At 41.7% G+C, this 26,023-nt stretch overlaps 1 protein-coding gene across 1 annotated transcript in view; it reads right to left on the bottom strand.

Annotated features, from left to right (window-relative positions):
• The window catches only part of LOC124598517 (Down syndrome cell adhesion molecule-like protein Dscam2), a 439,700-nt gene that overhangs the window by 186,171 nt on the left and 227,506 nt on the right, over positions 1 to 26,023 (bottom strand). Inside the window, exons 7-8 of the mRNA XM_047136006.1 lie at positions 15,517 to 15,668; positions 8,155 to 8,433 (exon numbers count right to left, since the gene is read on the bottom strand). Of these exons, the coding sequence (XP_046991962.1) occupies positions 8,155 to 8,433; positions 15,517 to 15,668 (431 nt within the window). The remainder of the gene's footprint in view (positions 1 to 8,154; positions 8,434 to 15,516; positions 15,669 to 26,023) is intronic.

Genomic DNA, 26,023 nt, shown 5'->3' with positions numbered 1-26,023 from the left:
GAAGTGGCGTCAAATCGAAAGACTTGCACCAGGCGAGCGGTCTACCCGACGGGAGGCCCTCGTCACACGCCATTATTATTTATTACCGAAAAACCACCGCACGCAGACTGTTACCTACACCGGGATTGGAACCACCACCTACAACAAAAGCGAGGCGGATAGAGCAAGGAATTTTTGAGAACTAGAACTGCTTGATGCAGAATTAAAACACCCCGCCAATGGATTATTCGAGAATGGTTATTCGTCCGCTGAGATAAAAAAATCGTTGTGACACACAAGTGCCTGTTAAATCGGAAGTTTACCTGCAATTACTGACAGTACAGGGAAAAATCTTGACGAAACGGATCATCACGGTAATATACAAACCCACCTGAAAGGTGCTTGTTCTATCCGCCAGCTATATGAGATTGGAATAATAGAGAATTGTGAACGTGGTTCGATGAACCCTCTGCCAGGCACTTAAATGTGATTTGCAGAGTATCGATGTAGATGTAGATGTAGACGCTCAAACTGGCCAAGGATGCTCGCAAACCGCTGGAAAAAGCAGGAATTTATAGGATTCCGTGTAGCTGCGGGGAGGCGTACGTGGGTACTACAAGAACGGTCAAAAAGCGACTATAAAACCACAAAGGCAGCTGTAGAAGAGAAGAGATTGACAGACCAGTCTTTGCGGAATATGCTTTGCAGCCAGGAGACCACCAAATTCATTTTGATAGGACTCATATACTGGCAGCGACAGGCAGATACTATGAAGGGCTGCACAGAGAGGCCATAGAGATTTTTAAACACCGCAGGAATTTCAGTAGGAAGGAGGTGGGTGAGAACTTGAATGAGATCGATCCTGGTGCTGAAGAACAGTCTTCCACCATGGTCTGGCAGGAATAGCGGACGATGGCGTGCGACAACACCCAAGTGCGCCCGGGTATTCAAAGCATGTGACGTCATGTCAGTGTTCGGGAGGATGCGTAAACAGAATTTTGTTGTAATCAGTAGCGAGCCATTGTGTGAAACGAACGCTCGAAGAAGTTACGATCCCCACTGAAAATGTCCTCTGCAGGTGGTTTTTAACGCTAAATCAATCCGACCACGGCACAATAGCCCGAAATATTTTATAAATTACGAGTTATTGTCTGCAGAAAAATATCAGAGGAGGGCACTAAAAACCACTTGAGCCCCAGCTGATCGCCGATGATGATGAAATGAACGTATGACACTGATGGCTGGGAATTCCCACCTGGGGAAGATCGGACGCCGAGTTGGGTGATTTGCATATAGACATGTCGATGAGGATGAAATGATGATGAGTACAACACAACACCCAATCCACGATCGGAGAAAATCTCCCACCTGGCCGGGAATCGAAACCGGGCCCACTGCGTGGCAATTAGAAGCGATGACCATTCAGGTAAGGAGGCAGACTGGTATACCGTGACGTCGTTGTCTTGTGTTGTAAGGCGCTACTTATGCCGTTTGTATATGTACACTTTGTGACGGTACGTCACATAAATATTGACATTTTTAGCGGTTGTAAATCGTAGTTTACGTATTTTATGAATATAATTAGTGTAAAAGATATAGTCAATGTTCTTGAAACAACTGATATGCAGCGATAGCATCTTTATTTAATGTCTATGAAAATAAAAAAGGATCGAAAGAGACGCGATTGTACGGCCGAGGAGGAAGGACATATTATGTGGGACACACACTGTTTTGTTTCGCTATACGGAAGGCAGCCATTGAGCGGCTACACATATTTTATGTAAGTTATTCGCATTTTGCTTAAGTAAACGTGTTATTATTATTACAAAATGAATTTCTTTGTAATAGTTGTCACCTCAAATGCTCGCAGTGGCTACTTATTTTTAATAAGCATTTTTTCAGTAATTGCGCTGCGAGAAGCTCATCTTCCGATGCAGCCTCTGGGCGGCCATTACGCGCCGAACTATCAATTTATTTATCAAAGTGTTATCAGTAAACGTAAATGTGAGAGATTTCGTTGTACGAACCTTTTAAAATTGCAACAGATAATTAATTTACGTTAAAGTTCATGTTTTTAAATTATACAGATTCCATGAGTTCAGTAAGTTTCATCTTGGCCGCTCCACGGCAACAATCGAAATTCTCTCAAGCCTTGCTTTGCAATCAACAAACAGAAATTAACAAAATTACATTCAATTCAGTTAACGGCAACTATATTTTAGTCATCACGTTCAATATCTAAAGTTGGTACATGAATAACTGAGGCCCTTCCAGAACCCGTTTCATATTTACTTATGCACGTAAGTAAAAGTGATAAGAAAAGACAATATCCCTGAGAGGAAGAATCATGCTGATAAATTAAAAATAAAAATATATTATATATATATATATATATATATATATATATATATATATATATATAATTTCCTTTGTATGTGACGTAACGAATCTTCAAACCGACGTCACAAATTGTATGTCGTCGTTGTCGCCTCTTCTTTCCCTCGTCGATATCAGAGCATGAGAAATGTTTATGTTTGTGTTTACCAATTTGTTGTTGACAACACACAACTACACGGCCACGGTACCACCTGATTCCAGAATAGTATTAATATAGTATAAATATAGTATTAATATACTATTAATATAGTATAAAGATAGTGGGATTCAATGCAGCGTTATTTAAGTGTGATTTTATTCTTCACTTAATCTTTGAGACTCTAAGAACCAGCTCCTCTTAATCAGACCAAAACTCGACTTGTAACGAGAGCACTTGCGAGCAGTCTGTCACAATATTAGTAATAGTAATACGTAAGGCTCTACACCACTATAAGAAAATATCACTGTTCATGAAATAACAAAATATAGGAATAAACTTCTTTATATCTTTCCTTTTATTTAATAAAATGATTTCAAATGTTTATTTCACACCCACAAATCGGTCACACCTCGATGTAGAGTGTAAATGTGTGCATGAAAAATGGTACACTGTTTCTGCTGATAACCACGTATGAACTTTTGCGTTGCTACGCTACTTCGACCAACAGGATTTATATTGGATTTTGAAATTGATCTTTCTATCCAAACTTACGTCCTCCACAATGGCCCATCAACAGTGGGATAACTATCAAATATTCTACCGTTTCGCGATAATTAAGAATTCACCTAAATTGTATTTTCGTGAGTTTAAAGCAAACCATCCGTGGCGCGAAAGCAGTCTTGATACCGCGACACGCTCACGACGCTTACTGGCCTGTCACGAATTTGACCTGCATACATCTATAATCAATTCCAAGGTCATAATTCGCTCTACACGATTGTGTGCAATTGAACTTCGTCTGATCAATTATTTCTCGAATCGTAATCACTGATCCCGACATTGACCGTTCATAAACGCACAATTAACACTCTTTTTTTTCTAAGAGTAAAAGAATGACGTCACGTCATCTACATAGTTATTAAAATATTATTCCAAATGACCTCAAATATTTATGGTCATTATATTGTAACGCTAATAAAAATGTGATTTATTATCGGAAAATAAAACATAACAGACTGGAAATCGCACGCAACTAATTGACAGCTTTGCGTAGCGTCGGGACTTGATCACGCGAAACTATATAAAGAAATGCCCGAAATCTCAGTTTCTCCATACCAACTGACAGATACAAATACATTACTGGCAATTAAAATTGCTACTCCAAGAAGAAACGCAGATGATAAACGAGCATTCATTGGACAAATATATTACACTACAACTGACACGTGATTACATTTTCACGCAATTTGGCTGCATAGGTCCTGAGAAATCAGTACCCAGTACAACCACCTGTGGCCGTAATAACGGCCTTGATACGTCTGGGCATTGAGTCAAACAGAGCTTGGATGGCGTGTACAGGTACAGCTGCCCATGCAGCTTCAGCACGATACCACAGTTCATCAAGCGTAATGACTGGTGTATTGTGACGAGCCAGTTGCTCGGCCACCATTGACCAGACGTTTTCAATTGGTGACAGATGTGGAGAATGTGCTGGCCAATGTAGCAGTCGAACATTTTCTGTATCCAGAAAGGCCCGTACAGGACCTGCAACATGCGCTTGTGCATTATCCTGCTGAAATGTAGGGTTTAGCAGGGATCGAATGAAGATTAGAGCCACGGTCGTAACACATCTGAAATGTAACGTCCACTGTTCAAAGTGCCGTCAATGCGAAGAAGAGGTGACCGAGACGAGTAACCAATGGCAACCCATAACATCACGCCGGGTGATACGCCAGTATGGCGATGACGAATACACGCTTCCAATGTACGTTCACCGCGATGTCGCCAGACACGGATGCGATCATCATATGCTGAAAATAGAACCTGGATTCATCCGAAAACATGACGTTTTGCCATTCGTGCACCCAGCTTCATCATTGAGTACACTATCGCAGGCGCTCCTGTCTGTCATGCAGCGTCAAGGGTAACCGCAGCCACGGTCTCCGAGCTGATAGTCCATGCTGCTGCAAACGTCGTCGAACTGTTCGTGCAGATAGTTGTTGTCTCGCAAACGTTCCCATCTGTTGACTCAGGGATCGAGACGTGGCTACAACGATCCGTTACAACCATGCGGATAAGATGCCTGTCATCTCGACTGCTAGTGATACGAGGCCAGTGGGACTCAGCACGGCGTTCGGTATTACCCTCCTGAATCCACCGATTCGACATTCTGCTGACAGTCATTGGATCTCTACCACTACACGCAACAAGCGGCTACACGGGTAGCAGGGGTTGTGTGGCGTGGGCTGGGCGGTTTTTTAGGTTAGATGGCCTTGGGCAAGTACAGAAAGGGCAACAGCCTCAACGGGTGCGGGGCAAAGTCAGGACATGCGGGGACCAAGCAGCAATCGGTATAGTAATTGTCAACTGTCGAAGCTGCGTTGGTAAAGTACCGGAACTTCAAGCGCTGATAGAAAGCACCGAAGCTGAAATCGTTATAGGTACAGAAAGCTGGCTTAAGCCAGAGAAATTCTGCCGAAATTTTTACAAAGGTACAGACGGTGTTTAGAAAGGATAGATTGCATGCAACCGGTGGTGGAGTGTTCATCGCTGTTAGTAGTAGTTTATCCTGTAGTGAAGTAGAAGTGGATAGTTCCTGTGAATTATTATGGGTGGAGGTTACACTAAACAACCGAACTAGGTTAATAATTGGCTCCTTTTACCGACCTCCCGACTCAGCAGCATTAGTGGCAGAACAACTGAGAGAAAATTTGGAATACATTTCACATAAATTTTCTCAGCATGTTATAGTCTTAGGTGGAGATTTCAATTTACCAGATATAGACTGGGACACTCAGATGTTTAGGACGGGTGGTAGGGACAGAGCATCGAGTGACATTATACTGAGTGCACTATCCGAAAATTACCTCGAGCAATTAAACAGAGAACCGACTCGTGGAGATAACATATTGGACCTACTGATAACAAACAGACCCGAACTTTTCGAATCTGTATGTACAGAACAGGGAATCAGTGATCATAAGGCCGTTGCAGCATCCCTGAATATGGAAGTTAATAGGAATATAAAAAAAGGGAGGAAGGTTTATCTGTTTAGCAAGAGTAATAGAAGGCAGATTTCAGACTACCTAACAGATCAAAACGAAAATTTCTGTTCCGACACTGACAATGTTGAGTGTTTATGGAAAAAGTTCAAGGCAATCGTAAAATGCGTTTTAGACAGGTACGTGCCGAGTAAAACTGTGAGGGACGGGAAAAACCCACCGTGGTACAACAACAAAGTTAGGAAACTACTGCGAAAGCAAAGAGAGCTCCACTCCAAGTTTAAACGCAGCCAAAACCTCTCAGACAAACAGAAGCTAAACGATGTCAAAGTTATCGTAAGGAGGGCTATGCGTGAAGCGTTCATTGAATTCGAAAGTAAAATTCTATGTACCGACTTGACAGAAAATCCTAGGAAGTTCTGGTCTTACGTTAAATCAGTAAGTGGCTCGAAACAGCATATCCAGACACTACGGGATGATGATGGCATTGAAACAGAGGATGACACGCGTAAAGCTGAAATACTAAACACCTTTTTCCAAAGCTGTTTCACAGAGGAAGACCGCACTGCAGTTCCTTCTCTAAATCCTCGCACAAACGAAAAAATGGCTGACATCGAAATAAGTGTCCAAGGAATAGAAAAGCAACTGGAATCACTCAATAGAGGAAAGTCCACTGGACCTGACGGGATACCAATCCGATTCTACACAGAGTACGCGAAAGAACTTGCCCCCCTTCTAACAGCCGTGTACCGCAAGTCTCTAGAGGAACGGAGGGTTCCAAATGATTGGAAAAGAGCACAGATAGTCCCAGTCTTCAAGAAGGGTCGTCGAGCAGATGCGCAAAACTATAGACCTATATCTCTTACGTCGATCTCTTGTAGAATTTTAGAACATGTTTTTTGCTCGCGTATCATGTCATTTCTGGAAACCCAGAATCTACTATGTAGGAATCAACATGGATTCCGGAAACAGCGATCGTGTGAGACCCAACTCGCCTTATTTGTTCATGAGACCCAGAAAATATTAGATACAGGCTCCCAGGTAGATGCTATTTTTCTTGACTTCCGGAAGGCGTTCGATACAGTTCCGCACTGTCGCCTGATAAACAAAGTAAGAGCCTACGGAATATCAGACCAGCTGTGTGGCTGGATTGAAGAGTTTTTAGCAAACAGAACACAGCATGTTGTTATCAATGGAGAGACGTCTACAGACGTTAAAGTAACCTCTGGCGTGCCACAGGGGAGTGTTATGGGACCATTGCTTTTCACAATATATATAAATGACTTAGTAGATAGTGTCGGAAGTTCCATGCGGCTTTTCGCGGATGATGCTGTAGTATACAGAGAAGTTGCTGCATTAGAAAATTGTAGCGAAATACAGGAAGATCTGCAGCGGATAGGCACTTGGTGCAGGGAGTGGCAACTGACCCTTAACATAGACAAATGTAATGTATTGCGAATACATAGAAAGAAGGATCCTTTATTGTATGATTATATGATAGCGGAACAAACACTGGTAGCAGTTACTTCTGTAAAATATCTGGGAGTATGCGTACGGAACGATTTGAAGTGGAATGATCATATAAAACCAATTGTTGGTAAGGCGGGTACCAGATTGAGATTCATTGGGAGAGTGCTTAGAAAATGTAGTCTATCAACAAAGGAGGTGGCTTACAAAACACTCGTTCGACCTATACTTGAGTATTGCTCATCAGTGTGGGATCCGTACCAGGTCGGGTTGACGGAGGAGATAGAGAAGATCCAAAGAAGAGCGGCGCGTTTCGTCACTGGGTTATTTGGTAACCGTTACGGAGATGTTTAATAAACTCAAGTGGCAGACTCTGCAAGAGAGGCGCTCTGCATCGCGGTGTAGCTTGCTCGCCAGGTTTCGAGAGGGTGCGTTTCTGGATGAGGTATCGAATATATTGCTTCCCCCTACTTACACTTCCCGAGGAGACCACGAATGTAAAATTAGAGAGATTAGAGCGCGCACGGAGGCTTTCAGACAGTCGTTCTTCCCGCGAACCATACGCGACTGGAACAGGAAAGGGAGGTAATGACAGTGGCACGTAAAGTGCCCTCCGCCACACACCGTTGGGTGGCTTGCGGAGTATCAATGTAGATGTAGATGTAGAATGTGGCGATACGATAAACCGCAATCGCGACCCTTATCAAAGTCGGAAACGTGATGGTACGCATTCCTCCTCCTTACACGAAGCATCAGAACAACGTTTCACCAGGCAACGCCGGTCAACTGCTGTTTGTGTATGAGAAATCGGTTGGCAACTTTCCTCGTGTCAGCACGTTGTAGGTGTCGCCACCGGCGCCAACCTTGTGTGAATGCTCTGAAAAGCTAATCATTTGCATATCACAGCATCTTCTTCCTGTCGGTTAAATTTCGCGTCTGTAGGACGTCATCTTCGTGGTGTAGCAATTTTAATGGCCAGTAGTGAAAGATATTCAAGATTTCATAGATCAATCCCGACCTGTAATGTTATACGGTGACAAATGGATCACTAACACTACAGCCCTTCAGTATGCACAAATTATATCTGGTGCCACTGAGCAACGTCCTTGAGGGTGCAGCAGTACTTTTTTGGGGGGCAGTGTAAGAAGAGCGCGAGGCTGGTCTACTCACTGCTGACGGAGAGCTGGACCTCGCCGCGCGCCACCTCGCCCGTGGTGCCGCGCACCTTGCACACGTACGAGCCGGCGTCCACGCTGGGGTCCACGTGCAGCACGTGCAGCGCCGCGCCGCCCTCTCGCAGCTCGTGGCGCAGGTCCGCCTTCACGGTCAGCCCGCGCCGCTCCCACGAGATGGAGCTCACCGGGTAGCCGGCGTAGGGGCAGCGCAGCGTCGCGTTCCCGGACTCCACGGCGCGCACCGGGCCCGGCAGCTGCCGCACGTAGGGCGGCCCTGTACAGCAACACGCAGCGAGCGCTTTAATGGGCCGCAGCGGAGCGGGGCAGACAGTCAGCTACAAAATAACAACACAGCACTGCAGTTCTGAATCAGTTTTAGGATTCCGTACCCCAGTCGGTAAAAACGGAATCCTTACACATACAGGACCACTTTGTTGCTCATTTGTCTGTCTGTCTGCCTGCCAAGACTCCCTCTCCTCACAAGGGCCTGTGTCTCTATTGTCAGGGTTTTCGAAAATTATTGAAAAAGTATTCCTTTCAAAACTAATTACATTCTTCGACAAGAGTAATGTTATTTCTGGATGTCAACATGGCATCAGACCACAGAGATCAATTGAAACTGCCACTTTCAATCTGATAAACCATGTTCTAAATGCAGTGGACAACCACAGAAATATCTCAGGTTTATTCTTGGACCTAACAAAAGCTTTTTATGTGATTGATCATTCTATGCTCCAGAGGAAGCTCGAATGGAATGGTGTAAGAGGTGTGGTAAATCAGTGGATTAAATCATATTTGTAATATCGCTCTCAGGTAACTGACATTAAGTACATGGAAGGAAATGAACTCCAGGTACACCTTTCAGAACCATGTGGACTAAGTCATGGTGTTCCACAGGGCTCCATTTTAGGTCCCTTTCTTTTTTTGGTCTACATTAATGATTTCCCATCACACTTTAGGGATTCTGAACCAGTACTGTTTGCAGATGACACCACTCTATTGATTGAAGGGAATAATGAAGAAAGTCTTACTACATCTGCAAAAGATATTACAAAAGGATTATCTGAATGGTTTACCAGAAAGAGGCTAATAGTTAATCCCCAAAAAACGGTACTCATCAATTTCCACACTGATCAAAATAAAAATCCGGCACAACCTGTAATATGTATAGATAACCAAAACATTAGTGCTGTCAATGAAACTAAATTTCTTGGGATTCATATCCAGGAAAATCTTAATCGGAACACTCATATACAGCCCTAAATTCAAAACTAGAAAAAATGAGCTTTGTGGTAAGAATTCTCTGCAACAGTACTAGTGCTGAAACAGTTAGGGCTGTATACTTTGCTCGTGTACATTCAGTACTGAAGTACAGTATTATTTTCTAGGGAAATGTACATCAGGTCATAGCAGTTTTCAGGAAACAAAAGGCAATTATAAGAATAATGAAACAAGTGAGCAGCAGAAAATCATGCAAACCTTTCTTCAAAGATCTAAAGATCCTACCCTTTCCCTGCATTTATATACTGGAAGTAGTCACGCATGTCAAAAAAAGCATACTGAGAAAAGAAAACGTTTTTCCTCAAAACAAAAGTGTCCTTGATTACGGTACCAGGTCAGACAGTGACATACATGTTAATCATTGTAACACCACATTATGCCAAAAAGGTGTATATCATGCGGGAACAAAACTTTACAACAGATTACCAAGACATATAAAATCTCTTACGGAACTACAAAGCTTTAAAAAGTCTGTGACATCCTACCTTCTGAAAAACTGCTACTATTCAATCTCACAATATCTTATGCAAGAAAAAATGTAATTTGCATCTTTAATTGTAGAAATAAGTTATAAATATACAGTATTTCAAAAACTTGTAATTATTAACTGTGTAGATCCAATTTGTCATAAAAATTTATAAAATGTATGTTTGACATTTGAAAATCCAATAGCTAAAAAGGTTTTCTGTCCAACATCCTGTGTACAATATATGTACTTAAAAAGAGATTTATATGGAGAAATAAATGAATAAATATGGAACCTCCACATCGCACCGTCCTCAGATTTAGTTATAAGTTAGCGCAGTGGATAGGCCTTCATAGTTCCACACAACTTCTTCCTGTTTTCTCGATTGATCTGTGTTCAGTTTCTCAAGGCCTATTCACTGTGCCAACTTATAACTAAATCTGAGGGGTGTGTGATGGGGAGGTTCCCTTGTCAGGAACGCATAGAGGTATCACGCTGAAATTTATGTCACATACTAGGGTCTATGGCTCCTTGGTGATGTGAAAACGAGATTAAAAAGACGCGGCCATGTGTGTGTCATATATTTCGATACTCGCAAACGCACTCATTAAAACCTATAGAATATTTCCCGTTGACTCTGGGTAGTGAAAATTGACAAGAAGCAAAGTTTCACAGTACAAGAAAAGGAAAATTCCGAAAATTTTTAATTTCTGATTTATTATTTATTTATTTACACGAATTGGCCAACGAAGGACCGCGTTACAAATTCTATTTCATATTCACTTTTTTCTTTCTCTTCTCTCGGGCTGCTCTTCTGCCTGCTGTCATTTTTGCCACATGTTCAGCTGTTAGTTTCTTGTTGGTCTTCGGTTTGGGAGCCTCCTGAAAAAACTCGAATTCAGTTATTGCCTTTTTGTACTTCTCCCTATTCATTGCGTCCATTTCTGTAAGTCTAAGTTCACTGAGGTCTTTCTTTACTCCTTGCAATCAAGAGTTGGGTGTTTTCCTCTGCTGAATTATATTGAAGATTTTCTTAGTTAATCTGCCATCATCCATTCTCACCAGATGACCAAAGAACTTCAGCCTTCTCTTTCTCATTTCCGTTGTGACTGGATTAATAAATTGGTAGATCTTCTCAGTGCCCATCTTTACCCACTTTTCACCAAATTTTTTTGTCTCTACCAAGAATCTTCCTCAGGATTACTCTTTCCTTCTTTTCGGGCTCATCTATTAGTCCTTTGTTCTTGAGGGAGCGTGTTTCTGCTGCATATTGAACTTCTGTTCTCCTCACTGTACTGTAGTGTAATAACTTTGCATTTCGAGACAGGCATTTTCTGTTGTACAGCTTCTGTGTCAAAATGTGTGCCCTCCTAAGTTTAGCTACTTGAAGTTTGACAGCTTCTTTTTCTATGCCAGTATTCATTATTGTTTCTCCCCAATATTTAAAGTGTTTGACTCTTTCGATACATCCAATAATTGTGTGCAATTCTTTGATTTTATTATATTTGTTAGACATAGATTTAGTTTTTTATTGTCATATTTGTAAACCAAATTTAGCTGCATGGTTTGCTAAGATTTCTATTTGTTTAATTGCATCTGTAATTTCTAATTATATTACATAAAATATTTTTTGCCGTTTGTTGTTCTTCTGTTAAGACCCCTTTTCCTCAGAAACTTGTAGAGATATCAAAATGAAATTTATGTTGGGTATTAAGGTGTACGTGTCTACGGCCTCTTGGCAGTGTAAAAAATTTAAACTTTTAAGTTTGTGCAGTCAAACGATACGGCCATTTATGTCACGTGTATTTCGATACTCTCAAACCCACTTATCAAAAGCTGTAGCATACTTCCCATTGACCTAAAATCATAAAATATGTCAATAAGCAATGTTTCACAATAAAAGCAAAGGGAAAAACGCGAAAATCGTTAATTTGTAATAAAATCAGATAAAAAATGTATTTTTTTGCTATTTTGTCGGTCTGTCTGTCCGTCTGTTAATACCCCATTTTCTCATGAATGGATAGAGGTGTTAAGTTGAAGTTTATGCCAAATACTAATGTCTACTGTCCCTTGCAAGTAAGCTTCTAAGTCAATACAATCCAGAAGATACGGTCAGATATGTCAAATGTTTTGATACTCGCAAACTCACTCATCAAGACCTGTAGATCAGTGGTTCCTAACCTTTCTTAGACCACTACTCCTGTGTGCAATCAGAGATTACATACTATCCTCGCCTCCTTCCCCCACCCCCCACCTGTTGCCCCCGCTCCCCCACATTATCACCAACTTAAGCACCTAACTAAACTCTAGAATGAAAGGCTTTTCTTGGAACACTTTTATTTGTAAAATGATGAAAGATTAATGATATTTAGTTTGTGTGTGTGTGTGTGTGTGTGTGTGTGTGTGTGTGTGTGTGTGTGTGTATGTGTGTGTATGTGTGTGTGTGTGTATGTCTGTATGTATATGTTAGAATGAATGATGAAGGAATTCGTAGTGCATCGCAAGTGCTACCCACAACTTCTTCTCAGTGGTAATACTCAGGGCACATATTGGTTGAAAGCACCGATGATGGTTGTTAATCAGTGGTTGTTAATCAGTTGAAATCGATTTGCAAAAGTGAATAAATAAAACATGATTTTGCGACTGGTTGCTGTATATTTGGTAATTTGATGGTTTACGGTCGCTGCACGACTTGGGAACCACCATTAATAAAATATTTGTCTCGATCCCCAGTCTGTCCCTGGGCCCACTGGTCGTCTCTCCACTGCTCACCCTACGGAGTGGTACCTGCAATTGGCGTCACCCCTTCAATGTGGACCGTCCAGTGTCTGTACAAGGGATGGTACACCAGTCACAGCGTAACAACACGGCATAAGGAAAGTGATCGTATACAGGCCCTAACTGACAGATATAGATACGAGTGTCGCGGCTCGTCAATGACAATTTGTGTCAGATCTGACAGGAATTGGTGCTTAAATGAATGCTGACCCATATCAAACATTCATGGAGGTGTATTTCGCCTTTGCAGCTAAAAAAGGGCAGTTAGTTTTTTGTCATATGCATTTCGCTTCTTTTATTTTTGAAGTATTTTCAGTGGCCTGTAATACATGCTTGTCTTGTGTACATAATAAATGTGTTATATAGTAGGTACGAATAAGTTACTGTATTACGTTTGCTCTTGTTATTCAAGTTAGAAACAACTTTTGCAGCACAAGTTTAGTGAGGTTAAATTATCATTTTTGATGTTGTTAATCCATGTGTGTCATGCTGAAGTCTAAATACATCATTGGGACTCCATATGTCAGAAAAATCCTGGTTACATACTTTATAATACTACATACTATCTTCGAGACAGAACACTTTTCTTAAGGAAAACCCTTGACTTCAGTTCCAACCACATTCGGGTGCTCTCTGTGGTAGATACATTGATCATTAATCCATATATGTGCTTATGAATGACAAATGTTCCACAACATATACCGATGACTTAACATGACAAGAGACTAAGAAGTAATTTCTGTGATGAGCATTTTTCTGCTGCTAGAGAACTATTGGGTTGCAAAAGTGCTGTTCACTGAATTACTATGAAACATTTATACCTGATATAATTAAATATTACTTGAGACACATGAGTCTCAAATTTACTTACGATAATGTTAGAAGTTTAAGAAATGAATTAAAATTATCATAGATAAATTTGAGACTCATACGTCTCAGGGAAAATTTAATTACAGGGCTATTACAAATGATTGAAGCGATTTCATAAATTCACTGTAGCTTTATTCATTGACGTATGGTCACGACACACTACAGATACGTAGAAAAACTCAAAAAGTTTTGTTCGGCTGAAGCCGCACTATAGGTTTCTGCCGCCAGAGCGCTCGAGAGCGCAGTGAGACAAAATGGCGACAGGAGCCGAGAAAGTGTATGTTGTGCTTGAAATGCGCTTACATCAGTCAGTCATAACAGTGCAACGACACCTCAGGACGAAGTTCAACAAAGATCCACCAACTGCTAACTCCATTCGGCGATGGTATGCGCAGTTTAAAGCTTCTGGATGCCTCTGTAAGGGGAAATCAACGGGTCGGCCTGCATTGAGCGAAGAAACGGTTGAACGCGTGCGGGCAAGTTTCACGCGTAGCCCGCGGAAGTCGACGAATAATGCAAGCAGGGAGCTAAACCTACCACAGCCGACGGTTTGGAAAATCTTACGGAAAAGGCTAAAGTAGATGCCTTACCGTTTACAATTGCTACAAGCCCTGACACCCGATGACAAAGTCAAACGCTTTGAATTTTCGGCGCGGTTGCAACAGCTCGTGGAAGAGGATGCGTTCAGTGCGAAACTTGTTTTCAGTGATGAAGCAACATTTTTTCTTAATGGTGAAGTGAACTGACACAATGTGGGGATTTGGGCGGTAGAGAATCCTCACGCATTCGTGCAGCAAATTCGCAATTCACCAAAAGTTAACATGTTTTGTGCAATCTCACGGTTTAAAGTTTACGGCCTCTTTTTCTTCTGCGAAAAAAACCCTACGGGACATGTGTACCTGGACATGCTGGACAATTGGCTCATGCCACAACTGGAGACCGACAGCGCCGACTTCATCTTTCAACAGGATGGTGCTCCACCGCACTTCCATCATGATGTTCGGCATTTCTTAAACAGGAGATTGGAAAACCGATGGATCGGTCGTGGTGGAGATCATGATCAGCAATTCATGTCATGGCCTCCACGCTTTCCCGACTTAACCCCATGCGATTTCTTTCTGCGGGGTTATGTGAAAGATTCAGTGTTTAATCCTCCTCTACCAAGAAACGTGCCAGAACTGCAAGCTCGCATCAACGATGCTTTCGAACTCATTGATGGGGACATGCTGCGCCGAGTGTGGGAGGAACTTGATTATCGGCTTGATGTCTCCCGAATCACTAAAGGGACACATATCGAACATTTGTGAATGTTCAAAAAAGCTTTTTGAGTTTTTGTATGTGTGTGCAAAGCATTGTGAAAATATCTCAAATAATAAAGTTATTGTAGAGCTGTGAAATCGCTTCAAACATTTCTAATAACCCTGTATATTAGCTCTATTGATCACCTACTCCTGAGGTACAAGCAGTATTTCCCCATTACGTTCAAAGCTGAGGTACTGTTCCAAAACCGGAAAACCTATGCAATAGTGACGATTTAAGAAGAGGAAAATAAGCTGAAGATGTAAATTGAAGTTTTCGTTAGGGACGGCAATAGACTAAAGTAGTCCGTGCGGCGACGTTATCTATATTGCTGCGGTGGTGTACTGGATAGCACACCTGCACAGTAAGCAGAGAGACATGGGTTCATGTTCTAGATGTTGCACAAATTTTAATTCAGTTTTTCAGCTTCTAACATTATCATAATATCAAACACTCCATATAGTACAGCGTACAAATCAACGTCTGCTTGCATTACTTTGTTTTTAATAGCAGATGCAACTGTACATGTAGAGAATTTCACACCCATCAGCGAGTAATTAGTTAAGAACTGTGACAGTTCTAAAAAAATTACAGTGCACGTTTAGTGCTATTGGCATAATTATCTGAGTAAAAAAACGACAGTATAGAATGAGAAATACTGACCGTAAATGTTGAGCCTGGCTTCATAGAACACAGTTCCCATGGAGTTGGCAGCACTGCAGGTATACAGGCCTCCATCTTGTACACGGACTGACGAGATGTTCACATGACTGATAACATCGCCAGCTTGATCAACATATTGCCCGATTGTGTACCTGAAACAAAAGTACGAGGAAGGAAAATTAATTTATGCGTGTACAAAAAATAATTTTTGTTTCTGCGGCGTTTAAGATATTTTCTTTTAGCGCATATCCATTAGTGATAGCAAATACATTAATTGTTGAGAATCCAAGACGTCGCATTTTCCAGTGACAAGACAGAGTACTGACAATTACATATATATAGCCCGCTTCCAAGGTAAGAGGGATGTAATTACAGTTCACGTGTTTGCAGTTTATCTTTCTGAAGAGTTGAAAAGTGGTAACAGGAATATTGTAGCCTATAAACAATTGTAAAGTTAATTACATTTTCATTTTCAGTTCCTTTAATATACAGTAAGTTCATGCAGTATAGTTCGTGCAGACAGATGTGCACATTAGTAAATTATGACCTCTCCTACGCCTTGGAAACCAGAATTGAATATCTACCAAGGCACCTCTAAGCTGAAAGGGGTAGGACAGCAGATGATCTCAGAGAATATCTGCCTGTCTAGCCCTACGTCTAATCTATGCAAAATGGAAACATAAGAAAGTTTACACCTTGTGATGTCACCACCCCTGATTAGCATTAGGCAGTGAGTCTAGATTCGTGTCAGCAATGTTTCTGTGATTTTCAGCTCTCAATTAGGCAGCTCTACTGAGTTTTATCTGTATGGTCGACTCCTGTCAATCATAAAATATTGTTACAAAATGGCTCTGAGCACTATGGGACTTAACATCTGAGGTCATCAGTCTCCAATATTGTTACACCAGAGAGTAAGTTTGTGTCTATGCTTGAATTTTTTGAAGTTCTACTCAGTGAGCTCAGGGCAGAGAAGGATAGCTCTGGGCTGGTGTGCCAGTCAGAATGTCAATAAGATGTACCGCCGATGTAATGGACGTCAGAGCACCAGGGGAGTATTGCCACACAACCTCCAAGTGAGGAAAGTAGAAACTCAAAGGCGGCAGTGGTACATAACGTTTTGTAACTTCAGCGCCAGAGCTTATAGCAATAACCAAACGTTGCAGAAATACCTGAGCTCAGTGCCCTAAAATAATTACTGAATTACCATAGAAAGGTAAGAAGTGCTGACGAGACCGACAAACGAGGGCAAACGCGGTGATCAACCAAGAGCCACTTTGTCGTAGGCGTTTGCCCGGCCCTTTATATAACGAAGCTTTCATAGCTCAAAGACACACCCATTCGTGCTGCCATCCAGTCTGTGTCGCTAGAACCAAAGAGAATGACGGCCTGTTGGGTTTCAATGAAACCACAACAAGTTGATCGACGATGATTTGCCTTCCATCAGCTTGCTGACTTCAACACCGAGACGCAGACAACCTGAAGCATAACACAGCTTCGGTGCGCCATTGTTGCCTGCTGGAACATCACAGATGAGGAACAGATTCACGCATGGCAAGTCCTCTTCCAGTGAGGGTGAACTGTGGATGAACTGTAAGCTGTCATCTCCGTGCTGACCAGATGTGGCGTATTTGCGCAGCCCCTGGACAATCCGTGAACATTTTTGCAGTCTTGGTCGATCCATGGTGGATGATAACGGCTCACTCTTCACTACAATTGACCTTCTGGTCCACAGTCGGCTGTGCTCATCTGAGTGTGCGAAGTAGAGATGGGCAAACTCGTTCATCCTTGGGAACTAGTTCACTGCTGATCGTTCTTTTTTGGGAACCGTTCGTTTTTACTCGTTCATTTGTGCTTGGTATATGGTTCTTATGAAAAACTGAAAACTAGTAGTGTAGGTGACTGAAGGATGGAGGGCACCAAGATGGGGCACTTGCCTCCCCCTTGGAGTATAGAGTTTTTATTCATTACAGAATTCTTACACACTTTTAGAAGTAATTTCTGTGATTTTGCAGAACCTCTCGTTTAGCCAACTGTAGCGTTGTGTGGCTGATCGCAGGGAAATAATATAGGGTGGCGCACGGAAAACCGGCCCCGAGTACAGACTACTCGCCAATTACGGACGATGTGTTGCCCGTTACGAGCAGATACAACAAACAGACAAACATTTAATAATTATGCAGTGAAGAAATAACAAGCTAATGCAAGCAACAATTGCGAAACAATCGATGACGATGTGTAGATAGCTGGAGAAGAGAATATGAAAATCTCACGCGACGCTCGTGGGCTATAGCACATGTAGTCTTGTAAACCTGTTGGTGGCTGTTTCCCAACTTAATAGACCACAAGCGTCTTGTATAAAATTATTCGTTTAGACTTCCACTACATAGCTATGCTACGTTGTAAACAATAATCTTTTACACCCTATATATACTTCACGTTGTCTCTGAGTTCGTAGGCGAAGTAGAGACTTTATGGAAGCATAAAATAAAATGTGGTTTTCTCATCATACTTGCTTCACACGCTTATAAAAATTAGGTTTCTATGTTGCATCATTAAAGTTAATGCAGCAATAATAATAATAACAATTAAGTTCGCAGTAATAAAGTTTTTGGTTTGAAAGCTCCTTCTGAACAAATGTTTTTGAGATAATAATTAAATACGATTTTATGGCAAGCCAAGTCTTTTCAAATGCAGAGGGACCGCTTTTCCTACTGAGCCAAAATGACCCACAACCCACTTTTTTTCCTAAAGAAACCAAACTAACAGGTAATGCAAATTGGAAACAACCAAACTTAAAAATAATTAGAGCCTTCCTAAATATAATGTTTTGTATATGAAAGATACACGAAAATCCTTTTATATGAATTTCTTACACTAAAAATTAAGCAAATTATTGAAAGTTAGTTGCTAAATCAAGTCGATGAAACCAAAAAGTATATGAATAACAAAACAAACTTGCCTTGTTATAAGTATGTCTTCTGCTGTTCATCGATATAATGAAGTGAGCTGATATGCCCTTTTTTTACCTGAAAAGATGTACCTATGACATACAACGTAATTTTTATGTAATTCACGTAACTATAAAATACTCTTTGATTACCGGTCGTGGACGCTGAATAGTCAGAGCCAAGTGAAAGAACAGTTTGGAACACATGTAAAATGGGCGAGCGCAGTGAACGAAACGAACATCTGGATACTGAACTAACTAGGAGCAGTCAGCAGTGGAAATGAGACAGGTGGTCAGGCGAAGAACGACGAGTGCGGCCGAGGGAGACCGAGGCTGGAACGAGAGCTGCCCAAGTGACCGCCGCGACCGAAGTGAACTAGTGAACTATGAACCGATCGTTCCTCGATCCCGGGAACTATAAGTAGACCGCTGCGACCGAAGTGGACTATGAACCGATCATTCCTTGGAATTCGTTCCTCAGTCCTTTCATTCATCTTGGTGAACCGTTCCTTTGCACCAGTTCGTTCGCGAACTACCTATCTCCAGTGCAAAGGACTGTCTATGGGAGCACTGAGATGGGAACCACATTGCACCTCACAACAATCGGATGGATGGTGCCTTCCTGCCCCGAGCTGCTGCCAGCACAGCACTAAACTATGCCTCATTGACCTACGGCAGCGAAGTCAAGAGTCGCTAATGAGGTGTCAGCACCTCTTTGCAGCGCTCCCTTACGCTCGGTCACCGACAGCTGCCCTGAGACACTTTATAACTCTGTAAACTCAGCATGAGGAATAACTGTTGTTGCAGACACCACTACATCTCTGATGCTTCCAGACATGAACTGGGCCACTCACCCACACTTCATATCCAGTCTCATGCACACGATTGGACCGGAGCTCACTGGATAGACACACTGGTGTCAGAATTGGCTGTCACTTCAGGACTGCAGTATCACTGGAACCACGCCTGCTGCCATTCCTGGGAAGATGGCTCGACTTCTGCAGGCTGCAGTTTCGTCAACGTAAGGTAAGGCGAGCGCAGTATTTTTTTGACGTTTTTGTTCGACTGTAAGGATCATAAGGACTCGACGAGTTCTTTTTCAAGTGTCTAGTTGTGTCGATATATATATAGGATAAAGGAAGTGAACGCAGACAATGGTCAAAGATCGTGTGTATCAATTTTTACCATTTTAAATGGGTACTATATTTCATTGTGAGCCTAGCTTGCCCACTGTCTTTAAGTATGTGGCCGTGATATTCATGAGTAGTCACTCTGTTGGAACCTTAAGTTGTAACAGGCGTATGATGGTAGTGTATTTAAGTCTCTGTATCGTCGCCTCGTGTTTTCCTCTTTCTTGGATTTTGTATAATTGTTATAGGGACAGTCTGCTGTCGATTCTACTGGGTGCTACCTTTGACGAAACAATGAGAATTTTGTCACCTGCAATTGCACAGCAACTCGAAAGCACTAGGAGTATCCTTAACAAAGTAAAGGCTACAGGTGCAGATTGCATAGCTGTAGAGGAGCAAAAAATGGCTGAAGAAGAGAGGGAGAAAGAAACTGAAAATACGGAGTGCCAAACGAAAGAAGTGTGCGTTATATGGAAATAAATAGGTGCGCGAGTCGCAACATGGGTGTTACTGATTTAGGTGCAGTGTTATCTATGCCATTACTTGATAATGGTTCTTGTTTTGAGCCATGGAGCCTGAGACATGAGCAGGGAAGTACATGGCCCACTGATTTGTGTTTCGTGCAGAGTGGAACTGCAGATAGTGATTTTGGGGTAGATAGTGTGAAGAATGCACAGGACGCTATTGATGATGTTAGCTGTGTTGCGAATGTTGTGGGTAATGAAATTGGTCAGACCGATATATATATATATATATATATATATATATATATATATATATGTATATATATTTCTCAACGTAGTCACCCTGGCGACGAATACCTTTCTCCTAATGAGAGAGCAGTTTGTCGATACCGTCACTGTAGAATGTTTGATTGTGACAGTTGGATTGTTGCAGATATCGCAGCGCTCGTCTATGGTCTTGGATTGTCATATTAGAAGAGAGTGTTTCACGTGAGGACGAACTCTTCAGGTTCGTGATTTCAGCTTTCTGGCAGTTTCTTACGCACCGACATAGCTGCATAACACTCTGCCAATTTACACACTACAATTCGCAGCCTTCAAGTGGATGAGGGCTGCAACTCGGGTCAGCGAAGCGAGAAAGTCGACTGAGTAACATGCAAGACATGCAATACCTCAACCGATATTGAGAAGAGAAGAGGGGTTTTGAATGGTGGCTTGGGGTGTTAAAACCTCAACCCCTCATCGCTATCACCAGCCATTTAACATCCACTGCTCGACAAATGCTTCCTCTAGGTTTTTACATAAATTTTACATACATTCAATAGCACTCATCAATGTTTCTTGATAGGTGTCATGTATAATTTTGGTATGTGCATTTTTGGTATCTGAATCGATTGTGAGCGAGCAGCGATGTTGTAAGCTGTATCGCAGAAGTTAAGCTAACAACTACGGGCTGCGCGAAGGCGCAGGGGGCAGACAATGTTTATCTCTGGCAGCGAGTGAAGTCGAAGTTCTGTTGTGTTGGAGTTAGGCTGATAATGTTAAGCAGCGTTAGTGAGGAAGTTATGGTGTTATTATCATTCAAATTAAAATTTATCTTTTTGTACAACCAACATGATTACGAGATAGATTTGTCAAGCCAGAAATCTAATGGAACGTCAGGTAAATACGATAATGATGTCACTTTTTTTTCACTATTGCTGCGCTATTGAACTAACTTGGTTATTGTACTGAAAGTTGTTAAATTTGAAAGATAGGAAAGTGTATTGATTGGATGTTGAGAATTTTATTAAATTTAAAATTTGCCTTGAGCACTGTTTCTCAATTTACGAAGAAAACAGAGTGTTATCATTTATGCGAATATTTCATTTTCTTACCAACTTTTCTCTTACAATTCTTTTTAATGGATTATCCAGCCAAGGATGTTCGAAAAACAGTTCGATTAGTAACTAACAGAGAACTCATTGCACCGCTCGAGTGTCTCTGCAGGTACAGTAATTTGGAGCTTTAGCATAGCGGCGCGCAAGACAGAGAAGTACTGCAGCGCGTTATCCAGATTTGCGCAGATTAGAGGTAAGGAGAAAAGATTTTGATTGTGTTAGTTATCCAATCAGGGCGAACTTACGTTTTTCAGAGATGGTTTTTTTTTCTAAATCCAATTACACTAGGATTCATGCCCAAGTTAATTATTCAGGCAGTATACTGTTCATGACCCATAGACCTTGCCGTTGGTGGGGAGGCTTGCGTGCCTCAGCGATACAGATAGCCGAACCGTAGGTACAACCACAACGGAGGGGTATCTATTGAGAGGCCAGACAAACATATGGTTCCTGAAGAGGGGCAGCAGCCCTTTCAGTAGTTGCAGGGGCAACAGTCTGGATGATTGACTGATCTGGCCTTGTAACACTAACCAAAACAGCCTTGCTGTGCTGGTACTGCGAACGGCTGAAAGCAAGGGGAAACTACGGCCATAATTTTTCCCAAGGGCATGCAGCTTTATTGTATGGATAAATGATGATGGCGTCCTCTTGGGTAAAATATTCCGGAGGTAAAATAGTCCTCCATTCGGATCTCCGGGCAGGGACTACTCAGGAGGACGTCGTTATCAGGAGAAAGAAAACTGGCGTTCTACGTATCGGAGCGTGGAATGTCAGATCTCTCAATCGGGCAGGTAGGTTAGAAAATTTAAAAAGGGAAATGGATAGGTTAAAGTTGGATATAGTGGGAATTAGTGAAGTTCGGTGGCAGGAGGAACAAGACTTTTGGTCAGGTGAATACAGGGTTATAAATACAAAATCAAATAGGGGTAATGCAGGAGTAGGTTTAATAATGAATAAAACAATAGGAATGCGGGTAAGCTACTACGAACAGCACAGCGAACGCATTGTTGTGGCCGAGATAGACACGAAGCCCACACCTACGACGGTAGTACAAAGCTATATGCCTACTAGCTCTGCAGATGACGAATCAATTGAAGAAATGTATGATGAGATAAAAGAAATTATTCAGATAGTGATGGGAGACGAAAATTTAATAGTCATGGGTGACTGGAATTCGATAGTAGGAAAAGGAAGGTGAATATGGATTGGGGGTAAGAAATGAAAGAGGAAGCCGCCTGGTGGAATTTTGCACAGAGCACAACTTAATCATAGCTAACACTCGGTTCAAGAATCATAAAAGAAGGTTGTATACATGGAAGAAGCCTGGAGATACTGACAGGTTTCAAACAGATTATATAATGGTAAGACAGAGATTTAGAAACAGGTTTTAAATTATAAGACATTTCCAGGGACAGATGCGGACTCTGACCACAATCTATTGGTTATGAACTGTAGATTGAAACTGAAGAAACTGCAAAAAGGTGGGAATTTAAGGAGATGGGACCTGGATAAACTGACTAAACCAGAGGTTGTACAGAGTTTCAGGGAGAGCATAAGGGAACAATTGACAAGAATGGGGGAAAGAAATACAGTAGAAGAAGAATGGGTAGCTTTGAGGGAGGAAGTAGTGAAGGCAGCAGAAGATCAAGTAGGTAAAAAGACGAGGGCTAGTAGAAATGCTTGGCTGACAGAAGAAACATTGAATTTATTTGACGAAAGGAGAAAATATAAAAATGCAGTAAATGAAGCAGGCGAAAAGGAATAAAAACGTCTTAAAAATGAGATCGACAGGAAGTGCAAAATGGCTAAGCAGGCATGGCTAGAGGACAAATGTAAGGATGTAGAGGCTTATCTCACTAGGGGTAAGATAGATACTGCCTACACGAAAATTACAGAGACCTTTGGAGAAAAGAGAACCACTTGCATGAATATCAAGAGCTTTGATGGAAACCCTGTTTTAAGCAAAGAAGGGAAAGCAGAAAGGTGGAAGGAGTACATAGAAGGTCTATACAAGGGCGATGTACTTGAGGGCAATGTTATAGAAATGGAAGAGGATGTAGATGAAGATGAAATGGGAGATAAGATACTGCGTGAAGAGTTCGACAGAGCACAGAAAGACCTAAGTCGAAACAAGGCCCCGGGAGTAGACAACATTCCATTAGAACTACTGACGGCCTTGGGAGAGCCAGTCCTGACAAAACTCTACCATCAGGTGAGCAAGATGTATGAGACAGGCGAAATACCCTCAGACTTCAAGAAGAATATAATAATTCAAATCCCAAAGAAAGCAGGCGTTGACATATGTGAAAATTACCGAACTATCAGTTTAATAACTCACAGCTGCAAAATACTAACGCGAATTCTTTACAGACGAATGGAAAAATTGGTAGAAGCCGACCTCGGGGAAGATCAGTTTGGATTCCGTAGATATGTTGGAACACGTGAGGCAATACTGACCCTATGAATTATCTTTGAAGAAAGATTAAGGACAGGCAAACTTACGTTTCTAGCATTTGTAGACTTAGACAAAGGTTTCGACAATGTTGATTGGAATACTCTCTTTCAAATTCTGAAGGTAGCGTGGGTAAAATACTGGGAGCGAAAGGCTATTTTCAATTTGTACAGAATGCAGATGGCAGTTATAAGAGTCGAGGGGCATGAAAGGGAAGCACTGGTTGGGAAGGGAATGAGGCAGGGTTGTAGCCTCTCCCCGATGTTATTCAATCTGTGTATTGAGCAAGCAGTAAAGGAAACAAAAGATAAATTCGGAGTTGGTATTAAAATCCATGGAGAAGAAATAAAACCTTTGAGGTTCGCCGATGACATTGTAATTCTGTCAGAGACAGCAAAGGACTTGGAAGAACAGTTGAACGGAATGGACAGTGTCTTGAAAGGAGGATATAAGATGAACATCAACAAAAGCAAAACGAGGATAATGGAATGTAGTCGAATTAAGCCGCGTGATGCTGAGGGAATTAGGTTAGGAAATGAGACACTTAAAGTAGTAAATGAGTTTTGCTATTTGGGGAACAAAATAACTGATTATGGTCGAAGTAGGGAGGATATAAAATGTAGACTGGCAATGGCAAGGAAAGCGTTCCTGAAGAAGAGAAAGTATTTGTATATAGTGTAGCATGTATGGAAGTGAAACGTGGACGATAAATAGTTTGGACAAGAAGAGAATAGAAGCTTTCGAAATGTGGTGCTACAGAAGAATGCTGGAGATTGGATGGGTAGATCACATAACAAATGAGGAAGTATTGAATAGGACTGGGGAGAAGAGGAGTTTGTGGCACAACTTGACGAGAAGAAGGGATCGGTAGGTAGGACATGTTCTGAGACATCGAGAGATCACCATTTAGTACTGGAGGGCAGCGTGGAGGGTAAAAATCGTAGAGGGAAACCAAGAGATAAATACACTAAGCAGATTCAGAAGGATGTAGGTTGCAGTAGTTCCTGGGAGATGAAGAAGCTTGCACAGGATTGAGTAGCATGGAGAGCTGCATCAAACCCGTCTCAGGACTGAAGATCACAACAACATCACAACAAAATATATTTCCTGCGGTGGTCACTTTCGCCGAGTCACGGCCCCAGCGGCCCAGCAAGGGGGGAAAGTTGGATGCTGTAGGGAGAGCGCCATAGACGCATTCTGCAAATACGCAGGAATTAGGCCTATCGTCGCTGAACCCTTTCAGACCTAAATTTTTTCTGCAGGAAAAAAAATTTCGTTATTTAATAACGCTCTTAGGTTATTTTTTAATGATTTTGGATGCAAGATTTACACAAAATTATGTACCTGTATTCAAAACATGCTTTGTACACTTGTCTTCATTCTAAGGACTACAATAACTAATTAGAAAATATTCTCTATTGTAATAAATAGCAAAATGATCATTCAGTAACTACCATGCAAAATAATTGCTATACATTACTGGACACTGAGGCGTCGCGCCATATACCGATCCTGCCTTGGAGGCGGTTAAGTGGGAGATGCGTGTCAGAGCTGGATAGTGACAGATAGTGACGCGAGACTGGACGCGCACGTAGTTTATGTATCAGCCGATAGAGGACAGTATTGGATAGGGGACTGTGATTTAGTTTCGATTGTGCCCACTAGAGTGCACTAAAGTAATATAATGTTTTTCATAAACTGTTCTAGTGTTTTCATAAAGTGTTATTATGACTTTTTGTGTATGTAAAATGTTATAAATGTGTTTTAGCAGTATGAATGATGTGTGAGTGTGGTTTAAGGTTAATATGAAGATAATTGTTTAACGAGTTATGTAGTGGAATTTAGTGTGGGAACATTTCGAAGAAGTATGGATGTGGACAAAGGGGATTTTAGTAGAATAGATTTGTAAAGTAAGTTTATGGTAAAGGGAAAGTTAATTCAGGTATAAATAACAATGGTAAATGCCGGCCGGAGTGGCCGAGCGGTTCTAGGCGCTTCAGTCTGGAACCGAACGACCGCTACGGTCGCCTCGGGCATGGGTGTTTATGATGTCCTTAGGTTAGTTAGGTTTAAGTAGTTCTAAGTCCTAGGGGACTGATGACCTCAGATGTTAAATCCCATAGTGCTCAGAGCCA

This window comes from Schistocerca americana, chromosome 1, assembly GCF_021461395.2.
Source record: "Schistocerca americana isolate TAMUIC-IGC-003095 chromosome 1, iqSchAmer2.1, whole genome shotgun sequence".
Lineage (NCBI taxonomy): Eukaryota > Metazoa > Arthropoda > Insecta > Orthoptera > Acrididae > Schistocerca > Schistocerca americana.
This window is presented reverse-complemented; position numbering and strand designations above follow the sequence as displayed.